The sequence below is a fragment of the Rutidosis leptorrhynchoides genome, chromosome 6 (assembly GCF_046630445.1).
Source record: "Rutidosis leptorrhynchoides isolate AG116_Rl617_1_P2 chromosome 6, CSIRO_AGI_Rlap_v1, whole genome shotgun sequence".
NCBI lineage: Eukaryota > Viridiplantae > Streptophyta > Magnoliopsida > Asterales > Asteraceae > Rutidosis > Rutidosis leptorrhynchoides.
Window position 1 is genome coordinate 344318036 of NC_092338.1, and position 17852 is coordinate 344335887.

Sequence of the window (17852 nt, forward strand, 5' to 3'; positions counted from 1 at the left end):
TGGATCATAACATGTTAGCCACATTAATTTAATATGTCTCTCGGGCATACGAAATACCTTCAATCCAAACTATGAAGGAATAATCACAAAACATATAACAATGAATGCAAAGCAACATATAAAAATTCACTCATGGTTGATTGGTAATATACCTTAGCAATTCATGTTCATTAAATTAAAATTGATGAAAAAACATTAAATTACAAAATAAGGGTAGAGCAAAGTACTTTAAAATGCAAAGAGACTGGCTATGATGACCTAAGAACACGAACATAATCAACGTTTTATTCCCCCATTGGAATTTCACTCTACTTACAACAAACCTGCCTCTTTTGATATCCTGATATCAATCTCATTGTATCCTCACAGTGATCCAAGATGGATCATCCATATAAAAAAAAACTGTTTTTTCTCAATGCTGACTCTAGTTTACCTTTGTTCACCTGGGTGCACCGTTAACGGACGCAAAGGGTGCACCAGTGTGGTCAGCCATTGGGGTGCTTGGTCTTGGTGTCCCCACTTCTGCTAACCCAAATTCTTCACTAAGCAAGTCAACACCATCCCATTCGATTCCAGGTACTATAACTAGTCAAGAAATGCAACTTGGTCCCATAAACAAAAATAGAGACAACTTTCATTATCTTTCAACACTTACTGTTAGGCCGTAAGCGTCAATACGAGATTTTAAAAGTTATAAAGTTCAAAATTATCTAAACATAATAGAGATAAAAACAAGTAAAAGAAAGGATACACTCTGTGTTCCAAATATCTGTCAAAGGAACTTCTTTATCTGATAGAAGCCAATAGTCTGCATCATTCTGCAAAAAAAATAAAAAAAAATTATTATTATCTTAGATAGTTTTCAATGGTGTTGTGAAATATAGTCAGCTAAATAATTGATTGTAAAGGTTGATTCTTTCCAGCATAGACGGTATCTTATGAGAAGCATTTTGCACAATTACACACAAATAAAATGCATAAAAGAGTCGTATTTACTTACATTAACATCAGAAGGAACTATTCTCATGATATTCCCAGGTGAGCCTTGAGGTAAATCAGGGTCAGAACCCATATTATGAACATGTTGGGGCTGTGGCTCATTGGTGCCTTCTGGGTTATCATCTGAGCCAGAGGTTGAAGCCACTTGCACCGCTGTTGATTGTTCAGCCCCGTTAACATCTTCAAACTTCTCTTCAAATTGACTAAAACCACAAACGATTGTCAGTAGATTTTGAGGGAAAAGATGTAATAAGTTCACATGAGCATATATTATCCAAACGTATATCATAAATGAAGGTTGCCACTCATTTACTTAGAATGGGTTAATTTGAGTTATGTTTATTATATGAATAGCAAAACGAGTACTGCAAGTTGGTTGTTTACCTGACAAGATATACATCGATAGGGCCCATTGTGCTTCTAAGAATTATCCGATACCTTCTTTGTGGATAATCAACAGCCTGAAATGCAAAAAAAAAAACGATGCCCCTCACATATTATATTAATGGAATGTATTTTTTAAATATAAAATAATTAAGTAACTTCTTTTTCATACTTACCTCATCAGGGTCTGGAACTTCGAGAGTTGTCCCATGAGGAGCCTTAATTGCTATCAGTGTTTCATTCTGTTGATTATAAACATCAAATTTTAAACTTACATGGTGAACGTGAAGATTTATATGATTAACATAGTAAATAACATAAATTGTATGATTAAACCCTACCTGAAAGCATGGTAGACCTTTTATGTCATCTTCACTCACAAAAAGCCATCTAAATCAACCGAATATTAGTAAGAATCTAATATTCACGATATTAGGCCAATGAAGCTAACATAAATAAACAAGTGAATAAAACAATACTTCTGGTTTCTGCTATCTTCACTCATGTCCCTCATTTTTTCCTGCATTTCCCTGCAAAATGAACAAAAAACAAAACGAACTATATATAACTGAATTACGATAGCAAACTAGGTAACTTTGTCAATGTAAAAAAGAAAAGTAACCTGATGTTTTCATCTAATCTATGTTCTTCCATTGTAAGTTTTTGAACGTCCGCCTACAACCAAGAAATGCGAGTAGCTCAGTCATGAATCAAGAGTCACAGAAAAGAATCTGCTTAAGAATTCCTTTGAATATGTGCTTGATTTTATTTGAGATGTGAGTTTGTTACAATTAGAGGTGGCAAAATTGAACATTTTACTTACAAACGGGTCAATAGATAATGTACTCGTAAAATCACAAATGGTGATTAAAAGTTAGCTTAAAAAGGAAGTTCAGATGGCTTAAAACGTTCTGAAACACACAGGTCAATAGGTAATTTTTTTATATGAAAGTGATTTAAAGCATTCTGAAACAAGATAGTTCGGGTCAACCCAACCTGTTTCAACTAGCAACAGTTTCCAAACCCAACAGGCATACTTTAACACTAAAGTGAGTGCACAACCTACTATTTATACCTGTAACCGAGCAACATCGTCCTCCAACTCCCCAGGTTTTATAGAATCAAGGCCTCTAAACAGATAAAAAAAGAAACTTAAGTAAGTTTAAAATACATGCAGACACTTATTTGCGTGGAATGTGCTGTTAAAATATGTAAAAAACCTCACTTCCAACGGATTCTATTCTTGAGCTTCTTTTCAATTAGACCAATCCCTTCGAGAACATTAGTTATATCATATATCCGCCTCTTTTGCACCTGTATCATTACAACTTGATAAACTAGATATTATATATAAAAAACATATTCAATATACTTAAATAAGATTATACTTAAATCTACAAAACAATAAAAGAACAAAAGAAAGAAACAAATAAGAAAAAGAAAAGAAAAAAAAAAAGATTACGTCTAGGGTTTCAGCAGCATTATTCAGATCAAGAATGCCATCTTCAGCATGTTTGATGAGGTTGATAAACTTTTTTGTCAAAAGTCCTGCAAAGATTGAAACTTTACCATCTACAAATAATTCATTCAAAATTATAGAAGAATCATATGAACAGCTAATCAGCAAAATGTTACCTAGAGAACTGTCATATCGGCAGCTGCCAACAGGAGTAAGTTGAGAAGGTGATCCTGTGTTATATAGTATTAGTTTTCATATATATAGTTTTTAATAGTAACCAAATTAATCAAACAGCATATTTAATTATTATTATATTATTACAGCTTCATATATGTCACATCTCTTACAATCTGCCCTATTACAGGTGAATCATGGTTCTGCTTATCTATAATTACATAACAGTTTATACAACACACACACAAACACCTCCATTGAGTATTAACATCCACTACTCAGAAGTTGGTAATAATCATAGTAAAAGTGCAAACAAAATAGCATATAAAGACAACAAACCATGCCTCACCGATATTTGAAATAGGAGTTTGAGGAGCTGGTTTGTTGTTTTTTGTGACCCTCGAACGACCATTTACTCTTCCGCCTTTTGCAGATACTGGTGTGTTAAGAGGACTATTTACTGTTGCAGTGTAACCAGCCATCGCCCAATCATTAGATGGAACTTCATTATAGTCTGTTCCAAGTTTTCTCTTCACTGGCTGTGGAAACTATAATCATGGACAACAAAAAGATTAGCATTTGTGTGTCACGCACAGAACGTCGAAACAATAACCAACCCAATAATTTGACATACATTCAGATGAATAGCTCAATGATAAAGATCCAATATCAGCATCAAACAATGCAATTAAATCCACATATACACGACAAAAGGTCACATACACAATTGAAGGTTTCTAGGTTTAGTCAAAATCAATTGAAAAACTCAGCTAAATTAGGGCATTATCCACCATCAAATTAACCTTAAAATCAAAACAATCAAACAACAGGTCACATACACAAACTTCTGCAACAACTTAAATTTAGCCTCCAATCAACACAAATATCATAGAAAACCTAAATTAACAGAATCAACTGCATCAACTACCGGAGATTTAACGACAATCGCTTCAGTCATCTGATCGGCAGTGGTAGTCACTCTGCTGCCATCATTTTTATGCGGGAACCGGTGGTAATCGTCGGTAGGAACAAACGGCGGTCGTGTCGATGAAAACGGTAAGTGACGTCTCGTTGAATTGAGGATCTGTCCTACGCCGCCGCCGCCGCCGCCGGCGGCGGCAACCGATTGTTGCGCCGCCTGACGGTTTGGAGCTCGAGCTTCAGACATTTCGGAAATTTATGTATTTCTTACTGTTATATTATGTAAGTTAATTAATAAAAATATAATTATGTGTGTAACTGGATAATGAAATTAATTTATATATATATATGGAGTGATTGAATTGAATTGAGTTTAGGGTTTATGGAATTGTTTGTAGAGAGAGAAAATAGAGGGTTTGTTTTAGAGAGAGAAAGTGAGAGTTGAGGGTTTGGGAAAGAAAGAAAGAGCAAAAACGAGGGAAGATGGAATTTTTTGGTTCGGATTAGATGTGGAGGGAAGAAGAAAAAATATAATGGAAATTTGGTGAAATATCAGTCCTTTTAGTTTTTATTTGTTACTAATTAGTCCTTGTGTTTTTCATTTGTTTAATGAATTGTCAAGGACATTAGTTTTAGGGTATTTTGTTTGATTCAATGACAAATTTGTATACAAACCTACCAGTAGTTAGCTTGATTTATTTAGTTAACCTCTTAATATCATATTAGGGATGGCATCGGGTCGGGTTTGGGTCGGGTTTAAGTAATCCCGGACCCGAACCAGATTAAGAGACCCCGCCCCAAACCCGGCCCGAAACTCGTTGGGTCCCCATTTACTTACATACTATTGGGTTTCGGATTTATGGTTCCCCCACGGGTAAACGGGTATACCCGATTAGTCATTCTGTATTTATTTTTCAATAAGTTACTAAATTAAAATATCGAAAAATAACTTAACTACTTTATGTTTAAAGTATTATAAAATATCACACACAAAAAGTTGATTGAAAAGTTTCTAAAATACCCAAATACACAAAGTATATAAATATCAAATCTCGAAAACTCGTTGTATATGATTATATTGAATAAAAATATACTCGTTTTCAAAACAAATAAGAGAAATCTTTCATACATTAACAATATATAATACTAATACTAAAATTTTACATAAAAATTATTATTAAAATTCCTCGGGCCGGGTATACGGGTATGTGGGTCGGGTATACGGGTCGGGTAAACGGGTTTGTATCCAAAACCATACCCGAACCCGGAATTTTTTTGTAATCATCCCCATACCCGGTCCATGACCCGACCCAAATATAACGGGTTTCGGGTTTCCCCATCGGGTATGGGTCATTTTGACATCCCTATATCATATCTACTCTCTAACCAACATTCAGATGAATACAATGAGATTCTCTAAGACCACTTGTATCCCCATGATCCCACACCCGTGGGATATGACATGTCACTAAAACTCATGCCCCCTTAAAGCATAATGGGGTGTTGGTTTTCAGTTTTTGAAGACGTCTGTTGAATGGCAACGGATGAAGCAACGAGCGTGGGAACATGTTTAATAGTTTTTCATTATTTTAAAGATATAATTTTATTTCTTTTTAACTAGTACCTTTTTTTGAACAGCAGTTAGTTGGGGATCACTCATGGGGACTTAACCACTCACGCGATCATCTTCTGCAGTTGTTATATCCACCCCCAACTGCGTGCCCAGGAGAAAACTCGCACCAATCTCATACGGGGCATTGACGGTCAAAACCCCCTACCCTTTTACTCCTACAACGCGATGGGGAAAGTTACCATGGGTGGTACTTCATGGCAGAGATGAAATTGTGGTTAATATGTAGCCAACGGGGGTCGAACTCCTGACCTCCTCTAAAGGAAGCAGGTCATCAACCGTTGGACCACATCACAACTTCACCACTCACCAATACTCTACATCAAAAACTAACGTATCCTAGTCAACAAAAAAGTACAAAAGCAACAAACACCACCAAGCAACGCCATCGACCACTACAAATGGTATAAAGGGTTCAGTTGTGTAGCATTTATGTAATATGTTTTGATTTTTTCTAGAACAACAAATTTTTTCAAGTCGCTAGGAAAATAAGAATACAAAAATTACACAATCTTTTAGAGCCATAAAGTTCAACTGATGTTCTTGCGGCCTCTATTACAATATTAATTACATGACATATCACGAATAAAATCAAAGAACCTTTTTTAGGAATATAAGAAGGCCCAAAAACAACATTGTTCCGTAACTTCCATAACATACTAAGAGTAGTCACATAGATTACCAATATATTCTTCCTTGACTCTACATTAACTTGCAAGTCATCCAACCACGGACTTTGTTCTTGTCATGAAACAAAATGTGAAATGGGACGATCCAAACCGAGCCATAGATCAATCCGTCTCCAAACTTCTATCTCCATGAGACATTGAAGGAACAAGTGTGCCACATAAATAATACCATCATGACAAAATACACAACCAATTTGTTCAATCTCCAAACCTTTTTGCGAAAGTTTGATCCTTGTTGGTAACCTATCTAACGCAATTTTCCACACAAAATATTAACTTTTTGAGGAACACATAACGCTTTAAGCCTTATGAAGGATGAAATCACCAATTAAATTTCGAGTATTACCAACTCATAATGAGAATTCCTAAATGAGAAGTCACCACGAGCATAACAATCTTACTGGAACTTGAAAGAGAAGTGAATTTGTGAATGCCTAACTGGACGTTCAAGATTGGATTTAGAAGTTGAGGCGGCCGGTAGGGAGGTGAGCGAAGTAAGGCCATTTTATAGTCCCTATGCCAAAGAATTTTGATACAGATAAACGGTTTTGATAGATTAATGGAACCAGTTTCCCTTATCATCTCTTCAAAGCTATGAGATTTTCGGCTACCGATATAATCAAAACTCCATGACCAAATCTATGCATTGATAACCCTCTTTTCGGACACCTTGCATCGCTGATTGGCCTCAAGGTGAAACAGCCATGAGAATCTATAGGCCAAATATTCACCTCTAGTATAATCTTCGAGCGAAAAACAGGTAATGTTTCCATTACCGATTTTTTATGCAATATACTATGAGGGAATATATGTATCTAATGAGCACTATCATAAAGTTTAAGAATGTTTGCTCATATATTTGACTTTGCTTTAAGTCGTTGATACCTGTATCTGAACCATGAATCGACTTAACTAAAGTTTTCCATTTAGCATTCGATTGTGAGACTATCCTCCAAATCCATTTGATTATGAGCGCCGTATTAAATGCTTGTAAGCTTCCTACTGCAAACTCGGCTTTTTTTCGAACGAGGCTAGAGTTGAATTCCAATTCAGCCAATGCATATTTTTAGAATCCCCCGAAGAACCCTAAAACAAACTGGCTCGAATTGATTCAAGTTCATTAATGCTCCAAGTCACTATAAACAATGAGCTTATCGATGGCAATACAATGTTTTTCAATTTGTGAGGAAACAAGAAAACTTTATTGATTTGTCCATGTGTCGTATATATTACGGAGTATAGCATTTACTTTTTAAAGATTCCGCAATGGCGATGTTTATCAAGATTCTAGCTTCGGGAGATCCATATTATTGACAAATTGTAAACTCTTCTAATTTTATTTTTAGTCGTTTACTTGAAACCAAAATAGATTGGGAGATCCATGTGTCGTATACATCACTATCATTTATTGTACTTTTTTGCCTACTATTAAAAGTGTTACATGATTTTCTCACAAGTGGGGTGATTCCGGCGGCTAAGATCGATTTCCTCGTTCCTCTAAATTTTCACTTCCCCGGTGTTTCTTCAACCTTATGGGCTTTAGAGCTTATTTTATAGTTGTTCATTAGGTACAAAATCTACCTAGTGTGTACTAATGCGTGTTATGTTCATGTGTTTAAAAAAGAAGGGAAACGTTTTGAATAATCAAATTGACAAATTATGAATATATACCTAATTACTTACTCATATTTGAATTTCAACAGTCCTAAGGTTTTTTCTGTTTAGGTTATACTTTAGTATACGCAGTTTACCATGATTACTCCTTAACTTTTCTAACCTTGACCACCACAATATTCGAACAATTTGGTCCAGTAGTTGTACAAAATATTTCGTAGTATGTTATTGCATGGTTAGTTTCTATGAAATGTACTCAAGTTTTTTTGTTAAGACTTTGTACAATGATCTAAGGGTTATCTAAGGATATATGATAGTGATGTAACTAAAACACGTCAGGGGGGATTTATGTGTATAAATATATTTCGGGGTCAAATTTAAAAATGTAGTAAAAATAAGTAGCAATTTGTCAAATGAACCGTTAAATATCACCACGCTAACTCGAGCATTGGACTTTTTATTAACGTTTTAGAAATCATCCTCGTACTATCAGAGATACTAAACGCATACAAAAATTATGAAATGAATTACACCAATTATATCCATTTGTTTATTCTTTATCATACTTTTCTTGTTTGATACTCCGTATTATTGTATTAATTTCGCCAAGTAAACTTTTTTTTTTTTACCATCATTATCATTCATTTTTAGATTTTGATCCACCGTTAGACAGTCATTATATACTAGTAATTAGTAAAAGTAGTAATTTAATGGCAATTTTTTTAAATTATGCATAGGACCAACAAAATTAACATGACTACGTAGGTCGAATGACGAAGTGACCGAGAATTAGTGAATATCCAAGATTAAATATTTTCTTCGGAGTATATTAATATATTGAACAGAAAATGTACTAAGTTTTTACTTTATGTACATTGTTCATTTTGATCGATTAATTTTGGTTACAGTTTCTGAGACATATTCCAAAACAATTCGTGGATTGTACAAGTTTTACTTTACATGTAGAGTACTGTTTCTGTCGACATGTATGGGCAACAATTGAACTGTCCTTTAATTTTTGTCTTTGCACTAGCATCTTTTGCTATTAGTTAATTATAATTTTGTGTTATAGGGGATAAACAAATGTGCCGGTAATCCACAAATTTTTGGAGTTGTACAATACGGAGTATTTCTTAGTATCCAAATACATAAAAATTAGAAGGAAAAAAACTAGATTTTCTTTTTAATAAGATAAGAGCCAACATCCCATATACTCCGTCGCATATTAGCATAATTCCTTGTAAGGTGAATCCATAGTCACTACCTTGTTTTGTTAGTGTTTGTACACTTTTTCGAGCTATCTTAAAGTGGTTTAAGATTCGGTTCATCAGGGTGTTTTGTCAAGTGATTTATGTGATATGAATGATATTAGAGGACTTACTGGCAATTTCCCCGAAGGTAGTGTGAATATTTCTCACTTTACACCACCAAGTTTTGAGTGAGACATTGAAGTGTATTCAATGTGAGATGTTTTGTGATTGAGTGGAAGTTGATCATTCAGTGATCATGTTTCCCTTTTTATAGCTAACCGAGATGCTTGTCCCTGGTCTAAACGCATTGATCAAGTTCCAAGGTGATTATGGAAGTGTTGGTGGAGTTTCCCTTAGCAGGGTGGCGTAGCTACAGTGGCGAAGCAAAGCAAGATAGATGTTTTCCTTAATTACCTAGGAAGCGCCGCCTACTGTTTTCATGAAATCTTTTCCATATCTCTTTGACTTATACAATCTCGTGACTTAGTTCAGTCCTTCGGCCTCGGTTATCATGACACCTTCGTGGTTGCTTATCTTCGTGAGATACATTCGTATTGTCTGGATTGTAACCGAGATATGGGGTGTACTATCAGTTAGCGAAAGGTGTTTGGCGCAAGCTAAATCAATGGCCAAGATAGTGACCAACCAATTAAATGGGGCGCCAGTTATTATATTGACATTGGTTGGCGAATGTGTTCGAGTTCCACGTGTTTTATTTTTTATTTTGTAACATGTGTTTGGTAACGTGTACATCTTATATTTGTAGGTATTATTTAGTAAAAATTGTATGAAGTGTTTAGTGAAAGGTTAGTAAAAATAAAGTGAAATTAGTTGGTGCTCATATGACGTTGTTTGTTAAGTATAGAAGTTTATTAAAAGAAAATGTAATAGTGGAAACGCATGTATCAAAAACACACAAATAGTTGGACCAACAAAAACGACCACTACACTACTATAAAAAAAACTAAATGCAGAAAATGAACTATTGAAAAAACAAAGAATCGGCAAGTAGGATCAAAAGTAGCAGTTGAAAGCCAAACTAGAACTGCAAGAACTTGATGAAACCGAAATAGAAGTTCAAATACTTATCGGGAACAATCACAATTCATAGTTCGCCACTAATTCAATTAAACATTAAACATTCAAAATTAGCGGATGAAAAAATGAAAATCATACTTGAGGTGTTTATGACAAGAGTAGGTAACATGTATATAGTACTAACAACAACTAAATCGAGGGAATGAGTTGTGTATTTGGTTTTATGACTAGTTCGGACTCTCTTCCAGTACGTCTTAGAATTAGTTTCGAATCTTCTGCAGTTATTCCTAGCCTCCTAGGAAGATCGTGACACAAATATCAAAAAAATTATAGATTGATACATTATTTTATACTTGGATCACTTTTAATCATCAATTAAGTTCCTTTCAGAAATGACTTCATGCACTAGTTAGAGTGGAATAGAGATCTAAAACTGAATTCGATCAATTGGCTTTAACGACTTAGAGTATATGTTATCTCTTTTCTATACTCGCTAACATTTTCATCAGTGATAACGAGACTCTGTCAGGTGCTACTACGAATACCAAATCAGGTTGAGCTTTAGAAGGACAACATTTGATCGTGAGACAGACCCTTCAACGATATCTATTACATATCTTGCTCTAATGGCTAGCAAAGGCCAACCTAGAGAGGAGATGAAAGGCTCTCCTGACCTACGTAGGCGGGTTGAACGTCCAATCAAGCCATCTATCGGAGGGCGAAATCATGAGGACTAATTGAAGGTTAGGTTGCTGTCATTGATGTCTAAGACCAGTTAGAAAGTCATCTATTGGAAGCCAGGGGCAGGTTTGAGAAAATGAGTTCATAGATTCAATGGTCTTTTAACTATTTGTCCCTCATGTGATCTTGGTGTGGAACCTGATGACTAAGAAGAAAGCTTTAGATGTGAGATCTTGTAAATTTTATTTTCTTTTTAGGTAAAAGTAATAAATACTATAAAACCAAAACTTTATCACAAAAGGAAGAGCCTATCGAAATCAAATACAAACATGGAAACCAAGCGAGGCTCGAAAATAGAAACCTAACCCGAACAAAATGAACCTACCGCTAACTAAATTCGAGTCTCGTTTGCGAAAACAATAAAGTAAACAAAAACACACCACATACAAATGAGACGACCCGTCCTAATCCATAAGGACGAATACAATAACATATGATTACATTGCGAGGTATTTGACCTCTATATGATACATTTTACAAACATTGCATTCGTTTTAAAAGACAAACTTTCATTGCATCGAAAATTGACAGGTATGCATACCATTTCATAATATCCAACTATAAATGACCTAATCTGTCATTTACTTAATCATAATATTTATTGAACTCAACAACTTGAATGCAACGTCTTTTGAAATATGCCAAGAATGATTCCAAATAATATCTTTAAAATGAGCAAATGCACAGCGGAAGATTTCTTTCAATCCTGAGAATAAACATGCTTTAAAGTATCAACCAAAAGGTTGGTGAGTTCATTAGTTTATCATCAATATTCATTTCCATCATTTTTAATAGACCACAAGATTTTCATTTCCATTTCTCATAAATATACATCCCATACATAGAGATAAAAATCATTCATATGGATTGAACACCTGGTAATCGACATTCACAAGATGCATATAGAATATCCCCATCATTCCGGGACATCCTTCGGACATGATAAATTTCAAAGTACTAAAGCATCCGCAACAATGGATGGGGCTTGTTGGGCCCGATAGATCTATCTTTAGGATTCGCGTCAATTAGGGGCCAGTTCCCTAATTCTTAGATTACCAGACTAAAAGGGGCATATTCGATTTCGATCATTCAACCATATAATGTAGTTTCGATTACTTGTGTCTATTTCGTCAAACATTTATAAAAGCGCATGTATTCTCAGTCCCAAAAATATATATTGCAAAAGCATTTAAAAGGGGAGCAAATGAAACTCACAATACGATATTTTGTAGTAAAAATATTCATACGACGAAACTGAACAATGCAGGGTTGACCCCGGATTAACGAACCTATATCATTTATATATATATTAACACATATAATTGTAATCGAACAAATTTATATATTATTAGTGATATACTTGTTATTTTAATAAATTATGTGTTTCATTAGTAACTTAATTAAATGTATTTATCTTATATTCTTTAAATAAATAAAAAATGTTAATATAGTTTAGTTAAGTATATTTATATATAACTAATTTTTATTGTAGTAATGGTAATAATGTTAGTAGTAATATTGATAATAATAGTAATATGGTTTTTATAAAAATAATAATAATGATACTAATAATAATAATAGTTTTAATAATAATAATATTAATAAATTTAAAAAAAAATAATAGATATTTGTCATAAACTTAATCATACTTGTTCTTAATAATCATAATCATGTCATTAACTTATTTTAAATCATAATCTTAATCCTAAATTTTATTTTTAAACCTAACCTTAACATTTTAATAACATTAATCATAATAATAATAGTAATAATAATAATAATAATAATAATAATAATAATAATAATAATAATAATAATAATAATAATAATAATAATAAAAATAATAATAATAATGAGTAATAAGTAAACTACCTCAAAGAAGTAGCCCTTTTAAAAAAAATACCCAAATCCGGGTTTGAACCCGCGACCTCCCGCTAACCCGATAACATCCTTAATCATTACTCCATTTGTGATTTCCTAAAAATAATCTATATAATCCATTTCTGTTTTCCTTCTTGTTTCTATTTCATGTAATCTATCGAATAATCATCCTCATTATTCTTATACGTCGTATAGCGTATATATTTAATCATTTTCTTTCTGTTTTCAACTTCTTCAAATTACCCATCTATCTGATTCTTTCATTTTCTAAAACTATCTTAATTCCCATGATACACAACCATATCCATCATCATCATTCCTAACCCTAAACTTCATCATCATACATCATTGTTCTTATTGTCATAGTCATAAAATCATATCATAATTATAATCATGATCATAATCTTATCGTGATCATAAAATCATCATCATCTCAATATGCTCCAGATCATATTTCGCTGTAAGAGAAGCACGAGGTCATAGCATCACAGAACGAAGAAAAACAAACGAATGCAACCATCTTGAATCGAGTAGGTGGTCAAAAGAGAAATGTTGGGCTTCGGTGATCAATTAGTAATAGGAACGATTTACATGACTAGTCCACAACAAGCCCAAGTGTTACATTTTTTTTATTAGGGAAGTTAATTGGCTTGAGTTCTTGTCTGTGGCCCGATCAATAACAAAACCAAACACGGCCCCAAGTTATCTAACCGTCCATTTTGCCAAAGAAATAAATCGACAGAAAAATACAATGGGTGGGGTTTGTTTGTCGGCCAAAACAATTGAAAACAGAAAAAAAATTATTAAACAGCAGCGAGTAATCATCACCATTCTTTTTGGTCAGCCCGCATTATCCATTATCACTGTAATCATTGAACCCATCATCCTTTATTTTTTCGATTTTTGCAGCAACAACAATTAGTTCCGGTTTTAAAGATTAAAGGATGTTTTGGTTTGCAACGATTTACAATAGAACAGAAATCAATAAAGAGTAGCAGCAGTAATCAAAAGGGGTTTGGTTCTCCTTCAGGGTTATCGTGTAACATTATCATGATCACCATCGTATCTTCTTTGTTTATCATCATGATTAATCATTGTCGAATAACAACAAGTTAGCGAAATAGCAGTAGTATTCCTGGTGGGTTTTCATTGGTGGTGGTGGATGGTTTTAACAGTGGTTGTAGGTGGTGATACTAGGTTACGTTTGTAATCAAAAATATAGTGAGAGGAAAAGAGAGAGTATAAAGAGAGAGGTGTGTGGTGGTTGATCAAGAGAAGGAGAAAAAGAAGATGGTGGTTTAGGTTGTTGTTGTATTCGATGGTTGGAGTTTAGTTGAAACAGAAATAGAGGAACCTGATCGAGTATAGGGCGGCTGTAGCAGTAATAAAGTCAGGAAATATGGTGGTTTAAATGGTTATCCTAACGGGAAGACACAATTCTAGTTGCAACAGTAGATACAGAATCATGATGGTGAGGGTGGTTGGTTTTCACGATGGTTTTCAACAGAAATAAATGTATACCCGTAGTAGGTTGTAGCAGTTAGCTCATAGTTTCGAGGTGATAAAGGTGTTGGTTGTGGTTGCAACAATAGAGAGGGAGAGAGATGGTTGCAGTAGAAAAAGAAGGAGATTGTAGGTACCTGTGAATAGCACAAATGAAATCGAAACAGTAGTAGTTTGTAGTTCTTGAGTGTTGGTTTGGTGATGGTGTTTAACCGAAGGTGAGAGAGGTGGTGAATGGTGTTGATCCTCGGATGGTGGTGAGCAAGAAGGAATCGAGCAGGAAATATATTGAGTTTATAGTTTAGGCTGTTAATTAACTGAATGAAGAAAGAAAGATGGAACAATAAGAAAGAAGAGATATAATACTCTCGTGATGTATTGTCTATAAACTATAACACATGTATATATATTTAATCCGTGCATTGTAGATAGTGGGGAAAAGAAATTAGCATCCAATAATGAATTCAATTAGATACAGTAAAAACCAATCCTTCAATCAATTAGGCATAGGATTGTGATTATAATAATATTTGAAATGTAAACGTGGAAAACTTGAGCAGCCTCTATAATTTCTACCAACTGTTTTATTAGAGATATTAATTCGTACTCCGTTGTAAATCAGTGACAAATAAAAGTCTTCAATTGTTTAAATATAAAATAAATCAACTATCCGCGTTCGATCCTGAGTAAAATATAAAAAGTGTTAAAATATAATAATTAGATTCTAAATATATTTTTAATAAGCCTATACTTTATATCACTCATTTTTGGATCACCGATTATTTTCAAATCATATAAGTTGGAATTTAATTTGTTTAATATCGATCGAATGATAAATGAATGTTACTGTCGATTACAAAATAAATTCGAAACTATATATATATATATATATATATATATATATATATATATATATATATATATATTAAATATACTTCATTTGAATATATAGCTATGTTTTAACTAATAATTATTATATATTATTTTATTTTACATTATTAATTCTAACAATTACTTCCTAAAATATTTCAATTTATATTTCCAATTAATATATATATATACACACGTATCTATCTACAATTAAGTATTCGTGAATCGTCGGAAATAGTCGAAGGGTAATTGAATATATGAACATAGTTCCAAATTTTTCGAGACTCAACATTACAGACTTTGCTTATCATGTCAGAATCATATAAAGATTAAATTTGGTTGGAAATTTCCGGGTCATCACAGTACCTACCCGTTAAAGAAATTTCGTCCCGAAATTTGATCGAGGTCGTCATGTCTAACATAAAAATGTTTTCATGACGATTACGAGTTGATAAATAGAGTTTTATCATCATTGAGTAATATGGATAAAACAATTTGATTATGCGAAGAGTATAAGTGAAGCTGTCACTAAAGAGTGAGATGAAGAAATAAAGATTCGTCATATCTTTTGACATAGATATGATTGATTTTCGGAGTTCAAGGAATTTAGAGAAAATCTTCGTGATAAGATGTGACAACCTGAAAATTTTTGACCAAATTTAAACTTTATCTTTATATTATTCCGACACGATAAGCAAAGTTTGTTAATTTGAATTTCAAAAATTTTAAACTTTGTTCATACATTCATTTAACCTTGACCAAACCCCGACGATTCACGAACCATTATATTATTAGATATGAATATATATGTGTATATATATGTAAAGAAAATGTTATCAAAGTATTAAATGTATAATACTTTACCTAAACGTATTTGTCGACGAAATTAAAAGATGGTACCAAATGTTTGGGTTATCAGATACATTGTGTCTAGATTACGGGTCTCTGTTGAGAGGTCCACTTTGATTTAAGAAATCTGTCCTTTTTTTAACGGTATTCGGAAATTGGTAAAATAAATTACAAGTAAGAACAAATGTTTCAATTAACGGGAACTAGACAAGGATTAGTGGAGATTCCTAATCCATACCTTACAATAATTTCCTCGTGACTCTGGATAAGTTAAATCATTTAACTTTCATAAAATTTAAATCATGTAGAGTAAATTATTGAGTTAATGGTTGTCGACAAGATATACCCATTTGACAAGTTACATTAAGATGATTTCATATGTTTATTTATTCATTGAACTTTATATGTAAATCTACTTTTCTATAACGTTTTATGAATTAACAATGTTTATTTATTACAACCTTTAAAATAAGTTCTAATATAATTAGTTTTGAAAAACTAAAATTTATAATAATTATTTAATTTATTTTCAAACTTATGAAAAAGATTTCAGTAACAGAGTTATTAAAACCTGTTGTTATTAAAGGTAAATTGTTTAAGCTTTATATATATATATATATATATATATATATATATATATATATATATATATATATATATATATATATATATATCAGCTTTATATATATATATATATATATATATATATATATATAGTTTCAAAAACGTAAACGTAATATGATATAATATTTTCTATTATGATTATAAATGAACTTTGAAATATAAATACATTTGAAAAACTAAAATAAAATATTATTAAAGTATTCAATTCTATATAATATGTACAAATTTATAATATATATATATATATATATATATATATATATATATATTACAATGTGATTAAATATAATATTAACTAGATACAAAATATTTTGGATTTAATTTACCATATGAATATATAACGAGACGTCGATTCATAGAAGCAAATGACCACAACACTCAAATGTAAAGGTTATACTTTGGACAATATAATCTATCGATGATTAAGTTTAATTATTAATAAAGGTACACGTCGCGTAACATAAAGTGTGAGTTTTCTCAGCATACGAAGGGACGTTTGAGAAACCGAAACCGGGACATAAGTCAAGTGTCAACGTACGAGTTATCGGAACAAGAATCACAAATCTACCATGCACATAAATATAATATATTATATAAATAATTATGTAAATTAAATAATTATTTACATATAATAATAATATAAGTGTCGGCAGCCCACGTTTAAATTACATGTTTGCTGAGAACCAAGGCCATGCGATCGCATAGCCATAGTGCCCAAACACCATGCGATCACATGAGGGCTAGTGGCAGGAAAGATTCTATAAATTACTCGATGTCTGGCTTAGTTATGCACACACTTCATCCCTCTATCTCTCACGATATATATATATATATATATATATATATATATATATATATATATATATATATATATATATATATATATATATATATATATATATATATATATATATATATATATATATATATTAAGGTTAATATTATTATTAATCTTATAATTAGGAGTAATATTTTAGTATTATTACACATAAAATATTACGACAGAGTGCTGTCCAAGTTATTTCAAACGGGTTTTTCGAGCGGGATAGTGTTAAGGAAATTATGGGTTATAACTATGGAGGTTATGGGTATGGATCGGGGGTATTGCTCGTGAGGTCAAACTAGTGTTTATCATCTTCATTGCGTCTATGTACTTTCCTGCAATATTGAATCACAATATTGATACGTGAGCACTCATATCCTATCTTTTATATATTAATAGTGTA

The 17852-nt window shown here is 32.5% G+C and overlaps 1 protein-coding gene across 1 annotated transcript; it reads right to left on the reverse strand.

The window, feature by feature from the left end:
• Positions 1–235: 235 nt before the first annotated feature.
• LOC139852037 (transcription factor E2FA-like) lies at positions 236–4371 on the reverse strand. The gene is made up of 14 exons (XM_071841256.1): positions 3945–4371; positions 3366–3555; positions 3019–3072; positions 2846–2931; positions 2609–2697; positions 2459–2513; positions 2006–2058; positions 1863–1913; positions 1725–1773; positions 1560–1625; positions 1384–1460; positions 1001–1202; positions 752–818; positions 236–579 (listed from the first exon to the last, which is right to left on the reverse strand). The coding sequence occupies exons 1-14, from the start codon at positions 4182–4184 to the stop codon at positions 440–442; spliced, it is 1419 nt and encodes a 472-aa protein (XP_071697357.1). The 5' UTR covers positions 4185–4371; the 3' UTR covers positions 236–439.
• Between the last annotated feature and the right edge of the window lie 13481 nt (positions 4372–17852).